This window comes from Miscanthus floridulus, chromosome 17 (assembly GCF_019320115.1).
Source record: "Miscanthus floridulus cultivar M001 chromosome 17, ASM1932011v1, whole genome shotgun sequence".
NCBI classification, from domain to species: Eukaryota; Viridiplantae; Streptophyta; class Magnoliopsida; order Poales; family Poaceae; genus Miscanthus; species Miscanthus floridulus.
This window is the reverse complement of record NC_089596.1, coordinates 94,077,380-94,084,351: the sequence shown is the minus strand read 5'-3', so window position 1 is coordinate 94,084,351 and position 6,972 is coordinate 94,077,380. Positions and strand designations below refer to the sequence as shown.

The 6,972-nt window shown below is 44.0% G+C and overlaps 1 protein-coding gene across 3 annotated transcripts; it reads right to left on the bottom strand.

The window, feature by feature from the left end:
- Nucleotides 1–2,805: 2,805 nt before the first annotated feature.
- Nucleotides 2,806–6,363, bottom strand: LOC136517463 (auxin-responsive protein IAA18-like). 3 transcript variants are annotated; one of them, XM_066511024.1, is made up of 7 exons: nt 6,084–6,363; nt 5,059–5,426; nt 4,777–4,951; nt 3,891–4,153; nt 3,622–3,793; nt 3,337–3,400; nt 2,806–3,161 (listed from the first exon to the last, which is right to left on the bottom strand). In XM_066511024.1, exons 2-7 carry the CDS (start codon nt 5,414–5,416, stop codon nt 3,132–3,134), a joined length of 1,062 nt encoding a protein of 353 aa, XP_066367121.1. In that variant the 5' UTR covers nt 5,417–5,426; nt 6,084–6,363; the 3' UTR covers nt 2,806–3,131. The 3 variants fall into 3 exon arrangements, with proteins under 3 accessions (XP_066367121.1, XP_066367124.1, XP_066367123.1); XM_066511027.1 differs by having other exon boundaries at nt 3,622–3,772; nt 6,084–6,358; XM_066511026.1 differs by lacking the exon at nt 6,084–6,363 and having other exon boundaries at nt 5,059–5,901.
- Between the last annotated feature and the right edge of the window lie 609 nt (nt 6,364–6,972).

The following is a 6,972-nucleotide window of genomic DNA, read 5'->3' as shown; positions in this document are numbered from 1 at the left end:
ATGTTGTGACAGCTATTGTGGCTCCACCACCACAGTCTTTGTCCCAACTAGGTCAGCCTGCCACCACTTCTATGACTCTAGCTTTACAGCCTAGTGGGCTTCAAAGTCAGGGATAGCCACCAGCACAGTTTTCTTCACTTATAGAGCAGGTGTCCTAGTGGTTTGCCTCGCTAGTGCTAGCCCCGCAGTTCACACCTCTTCAGACAGGCTTCAGACAGGCTCAGACTTCCTCGCTGCTAGTGTTAGATACCTCAGTCTCTAGGAACCTTGGAGTGACTTTCAGTGAGTCGACAGGGTAGCCTACTCCGCCATATTTATATGTCCCAGGTCCTTCTATAGTTGCACCTATTACCGGGATTACAGAGACGCTCCCTTCTTCTGTTACATTATCAGAGCCGCCTGCTTCAGTGATACCTGCACAGTCTATGGTCGCTCCAGTCTTTGATCTGACCCAGACTGCTTTAGCATCGCTTTCAGCTACACAGGGTCAGACAACTCAGAGCTCAGGGTCAGATGATGATGGCACACAGTTCTAGCTCGCTCCTCGTATCTCAGCGCCTGACTCGTCCGCTGCAGCCCCGCCGACCGACCCTTAGGTTTTGGTGTTTGACGTCAAAGGAGGAGAGGGATCGAGTATGTTAGACCTAGGGGGAGCGACTTAGGGGGAGCTTAGTGTATCTATTATATTTGGTTTTTATGTGTGATATACTATTATCCATTCATGAGTTTACTTTTATGCATCAAACTATATTTATGTGATAGTGATATCTACGTGATCGTGATACGTGACATGTGTGCTCTCTACTTTGAATCTTTTATATGTCATATTACTAGTGTTATGTTCATTTGCTTTGCTTTCGTGTTTTACTCTAATGTAAATGAGCTTTATTACTTGTACTCATGCTTATTTTATATCTTTTGAGTACATCATGTTGGCTTGGGTTATATAAGCTTGCCTAATTCTTTTGTTCTTATTGACAAAAGCTTATATGAACCAAGCGTGTTAAAAACCTCAACCCTTTCACATACTCGAGATGGTATTGTCATGAATCACCAAAAAGAGGGAGATTAAAAATATCTAGGCCCCTAGTTGGGTTTCGGTGATTAATGACAATACGTGATTACTGTGACTAACGTGTGTTTTGCAGAGGCAATTAAGTTAGGTCACGGAAATGGAGATCGATTGGGCTATCATGGTGGTCATGCCCCTACGATGGAAATCGTTTCGATTTTCAAAGGATGGACGACAAGATTAAGAATGGACTAGTTCTAAGTGTCGATTGGAGTTGAAGAGACACTTATAATAGTTTAGGACTTTACTTTTCCTTTGACCATACTATTAAGGGGGTATGGACGGGTAGCTTGACCTATGTGAGTCTAGTGGGTTAGGTGTGGTGCATACTTGCTAAACCTAGCACTAGGTAACTCCTAAAAAACCCTTAGATCCATTGGAGCAAACTTCATTCACATATGATAGAGAGTTGAAAGTGAATGAAGGGTCAAATACTGACCGGACGCTGAATTCGGTGTGACCGGACGCTGGCGCAGAGTCCGGTCAGTTTATTTGATAAGGGGAAGTCGTCTGGAAGTGACCGGATGCTAAGAGGTGAAGTGACCGGACGCTGGGTCCCAGCGTCCGGTCGACTCCAGTAAGAGAGGGAAAAACGAAGAACTGTTTGAGCAAGTTGAATTGTTCATTAGATCTCAATTAAGTGCTCATCTGTACCATTTATCGCATCATTGAAAACACCTTTTCTTTTGGTTGCGATATTTCCGGCATCAAACATCTCAATCCACAACAGTAATCTGACAAGCTGTATTCATGAGCACAATACCGAAACGTGCAGGCAGGGGCAAACTGATACTGATACTTAATTTTATGAAGAAGCCATGGGTTGGGCAATTGGTAATTTGGCATGCTTAATTTTGTAAGTACTCATGTTGCTTTCACCTGCTCCAATGCAAAGTTCGTGCAAAGGCAATATAGCTTTCAGCCTAGCAACTAAAATACGCACTAGCGACATATGAGCACACAACACGGGGCATACAGATGTTTGGGAAGGACACAACAAAAGTAGCTATGGTCTTGTTTAGATTGCAAGTTTTTTCATTCTCTTCATCACATCAAATCTTTGGATATATGCATGGAGTATTAAATGTAGATAAAAAAAATAACTAATTACACAGTTTGATTGTAAATTACGAGACGAATCTTTGGAGCCTAGTTAAACCATAATTGGACAATAATTATCAAATATAAACGAAAATGATACAGTGTCAAATACTAATTCCTAACTCTAATCTAAACCAGGCCTAAAGATTCTTTCGTAATCCACCCCGTCTCTTCCTCTTTTCCGCCGTTCGGTATTCAGGGGTGGTCCAATGACAATGACCTTTCCTCTGTCCCCAATTCCAAGGCTGGAAGTATGGCAGTGAATATTTCCATCTGTTTGCAGAAAAATAAATGGTAGTTTTTTGTCTGTTGTCCTATACTTTATGTTTAACTTACAGGTTTTCATTATCTGCAGATGGAGCTATTGGTTATAAACCAGCCGTTTGGCTGTTCACGAATACCTGTTGCAGTAGTGAAATGGAGTGCCTGAGCTGCAGCAAGCAAGCATATAAGGGCTTTCTCCTTTTCCTCATGGTACAAATTACAGGTATCTCTCAGACTTCTCGTGGTATATAAAGTTGAATCAGGTCAAAGTATTTGTCACTGTGCATGTGACAAATCCTCCATTATTGATGAGCTATCTGAATCCCATCCTTGTTATACTTGTTACTTGGGTTGGCAGAAGGAAATGCTTTACCATTGTAATCTAAACATTATATTTACGCATGCCTTTTGCGTCCCAGTGTTAGCTGAAAATTACCACATCACACTAAAAACACATTCTTTAGCTTCAGTAGACCTAACAGACCATGTCGAATAGCACTGACCAGCACTATATCTGAAATAGAGCAAGGAAAATTACAAAATATGCAGTGCATTCAGGACATAGGCAATATTCTAGCATTATCTTATTAGATTTATCTCTACAAGCCAAAAAGGGTCATCCGAAGAAGCCAATGATTGACACAGCTTGCATGATTCAAAGGCTGGGCCTGGGCGACTGGCCTCATATCAGTTATCAGCACTCCCTCTCAGAGGCAGTTTTAATCTGTAAAATAGCAGGTTAAAAACAGAAATGAGTGGAAACTTTGAATTGAGTAACTGAAACAAAACCGGGGATTTATGTCAATATAAAATAATTAAATTTATAAACTTAGCAGTGATAAAGTTTTAAATTTCCATAACATGAAACCAAAGACAGCTTGAATCTGCACTGTACTTACCAGGCCATGAGGAAGTTCAGAGGTTTTCATAACCCTCAGCCTCTTAGCAGTAGAAACAAATACACTGCAGAATTAAATAATTTCATTTAGATAGGACAACCGTCATTTTTTTAGTTGGTATTCTCAAATTTTGATAAAATGTGAAAATAATTACAATTATTAAGAACACACCATAAGGAAGAAAAAAATGATTGTAACTAAAGGATATAGCTTAAGAAACTTATGAAATCTACTAGGTTTGTGAATTCTCATATACATAGACAAAAAGGAGAAGGGAAGGCTTACTTCCATGGTAGGTCCCCAACTAATGTCCTGCCTCCTTCACTGTCTTCAAAAATTAAAGTGTATTCACCAGTTCCATCCAACAACCCTGAAAATGTTTTCTCTTCTGCTCCTTGCTCTCCAATTTCAGAACAGGCTAAATCCTTTTGGGCAGCTGAACAACCAAATTCATAATCTTTAGAAAAAATTGTCCCATTAGCGCTATACATATGCACAAAGTATTTGATTATATAAAAATGACCAAGTACTTCTTTTGTATTTATGATTTGTACCTTCAAGAAAGCCACAAAACAAATCTTCGACGGCAGATGAAAGCTTCTGATAGTTGTCGTATGCTGAGAGGTTTATTTTCCTTCCAATGGGGATGCCGTCCATGTTTATTTTGATAAGTGGGCTTCTCTTGCAAGTTTGCTTTGCCTTGTCACAAGCTTCATCGTTTTGTTGCTCAGGGGATTGCTTAGATGAGCTGGCATTTGTGAGATTTCTCCTGAAGGACCGTACTGGAGGCCAACCAACCACTGGAAGAACAGCGCCTCTACATTGAATTTGAGCGAGTTGAGTAAGTTTGCAGTCCTTCAAGTTTGTACGGAAAGAAAAGGAAATCAAATCACTGTTGTGTTATAACAAACTAAAATATCCGAAATAGTTATACGCATCTCAAGTGATGTGACGTTAAATTGAGAATGTTGCAACCGACTCCCACCTCCTACAGTTTTTTTTTATTTTGTCAGTAGGACGTATACTATAGTTGATTTGAATGTAAATCAGTTCACTGGCCGAAAAGGATAGTCAGAACTAACAAAGAAAACGTTTAGGGCAAAAACTAATCTGTGTCATAGACAATAACCATAGGGTTGATTGATACGCGATTTTCTATTATAGCAGATTAGTGAATTTGCATGACCAAGGTTACTCCTTGAAACTGGAAACTTCATAACTATTTTCTTGTGTATGCTCGCTTGCTTATCACTTATCAGATTTGATTCTGGGAGCAAGGATCAAAAAGTCAAAATGAAGTGGACTGGAACATTAGACTATGTAATCCTTTCCCAAGATCACGCATATGCGACGACAAAAACAAACAAGCATAGCTCCCCAAGCTGGGAGCACACAAAAAGACGGGAAAGCAAGTAAAACAAGCCTGTCCTCAGTCCTCACCTCGTCAGGTGGGGGTTGCTGCTGCTGCTGTGCACAGGCGGCCCAGCAGCAGCCGAGTCATGCGACGATGATGGGGGACAGCACCCTTTCTTCCTCTCACCTGCCATGTTTTCACCTCCCAATGTTAATAACTCATTCCCACACCCTTTCCTGTCCTCCTGCCTCTGGTTACAACCTTACAAAATCACACAGAAAAAGATGTCAGAAATTAGTAAACGGGATTCCAGCAGCTCAGTGAACTTACTAATGAACGGTTGCATATTTTAATTCCCTTTGCGCTACCTTCTGCTTTGGCACCAACGGTTGCCAAGAACCCTCTCTTTGCCCCGGTGGTAGCACCAGTGCTGGTGGCGAGCTTCGAATGTGATGGGAAGCAACCAGAACCAAGGGAGAGTGCCGTGCAGTTCTCCTGTTGTTGCTCCATCTTCTCTCCTGGCCGCGCTGTTCTCTCATCATCTTGGGCACCAGGGAGGCCGAGCTTCAGCTCAAGCTGGGAGTCCTCCTCGGCATCAGGGCTTGTGGTTGTTGATGAGCCCCCTGCATCTTCTGTCTGCCTGATCACCTTCCATTCTCTCTCGTCTCGGATGAGGTTTAGCAGTTGCGGAGTGGAAGGAGCTCTCTCTCCGGAGCTTTCCTCCATGGGACTTGATCTAGGAGAGGCAAGAGGAAACAAAGCTTTAGTTTGCGTATATAAATACGTGGATGGTGCTAGTTCAGCAAGGCTTCGACAGCACTGAAAACCCTACGGCCTATATGATAACATTCGATGGATAGTTGTGAGGAATACAAGTAAGCTAAGACTGACTCGGAAACTAAAGTTAGTTTCATACTCAACTTCGGACGGAGAAAGCTGTGAAACTAAACGTGGGGTATAATATATGCAAGGTCAAAGCGAAGGAAAGCCGGGATGAAAAAAAATGAGCCGGAAAAGACATGACTCCGGGTCGCCAAATCAGCTCACGTCAAAGGCATTTTGGGCAAGGGAAACGGAGCCGGCAACTCATCCTATTCGGCGACGGGATGACTAAAACCTTCTGGAGTTGTTGTGTTCCACAACGCAACCATATCCTTGGAGAGAGATAGAGATAGAATCGACGCTTAGTAGGCTAGTAGTTGCTCAAGCTAGTAGAGGAAACGATCAGAACAAAGTCACTTCAAACGCCCAATCGAGACTGATCTTTCAGCAGTGAGCAGATCGATTCAAAGTCATTCCGACAAGGGTAGCCTCTCTAGTTCATAGGCCCTGAAACTCTAACACTGAACTGTACAGCAAGAGAATTCAGCAGAGCGAGGAGCAAGGAACTCACCTGATGAGGTGCAGTGAGTGACCTGAGGTAGCTGAAGAACTCTAGAACCCTGACGACTGACGAGGCCGTGGGAAGATTGGCTATCCAGGAGCCAGCTGAAGTGAGCGAGCGAGGGAGCTGCAGCTATCTGTGGCAGAAGAACTGCCGCCTGGCCTTTCTTTTGTACCAGTCCAGCATGATGCCTGCCCCGAGTTGGCGCCGTTCTTTTTCCCTGGCCCTAGCTTGCTATATCTCTGTAGCGTAGGCGTAGGGTGGATCCTCTCCTTTCAATCCTGCACTTTTCCGCCTATCGATCTGTTTCTCGCACTGCTGGTCTGCTGCTGCATCACAAGTTAAGAGGCAACGGCAACGGCAACAGCAACGGCGTCGTCGCGTCGCGTTGCGTGTGGGCGCCGTGCGCGCGTGGGATGGATGATTGGGACTGGGAGGGGGCCTTGGCGGGGCCGGCCAGGCGAGCGCGAGCCGGCCGGAGGAGCCCAGAGGAAGCGACGCTTATCCGGGCGAGTGCGGTGAGGTGAATGTGATGTGATGGATGCTGCGTGTAGTTGGTGTCGGGTGACGGGCCTGGTGTGGGTTGGGTGATGTGATGCGATGGTTCTTGTTGCCTGCCCTGCCTGGCTTCAGGCTTGAGGCTTGAGGCTTCAGCAATCAGCAAAGCACGGCCAGCCGCACCGGCCGGGACCACTGTCGGCGTTCTTGTTGGCTTGTGCAATTTGTACCTGACCCATGCTGTTGAAGAATATGTTCGTGTTGTGCTACATACCGGTTCCTTCAATTATCAAGAAAGGTCCATGCGCGCAGCTCAGGCTCTTTTTCAACGCAACAAGATGTTCTTTTTTTCTTTGTTGGGCACAAATTAATGACTCATCGTTGGATACGAGAACCATTT

Coding starts and splice junctions, on each gene's coding strand:
- LOC136517463 (XM_066511024.1), bottom strand. CDS start 5,416: ATGGAGGAAAGCTCCGGAGAGAGAGCTCCTTCCACTCCGCAACTGCTA. Junction 4,952..5,058: donor CGTTGGTGCCAAAGCAGAAG/GTAGCGCAAAGG, acceptor TGATTTTGTAAG/GTTGTAACCAGAGGCAGGAG. Junction 3,794..3,890: donor GTTTTGTGGCTTTCTTGAAG/GTACAAATCATA, acceptor TTTTTTCTAAAG/ATTATGAATTTGGTTGTTCA.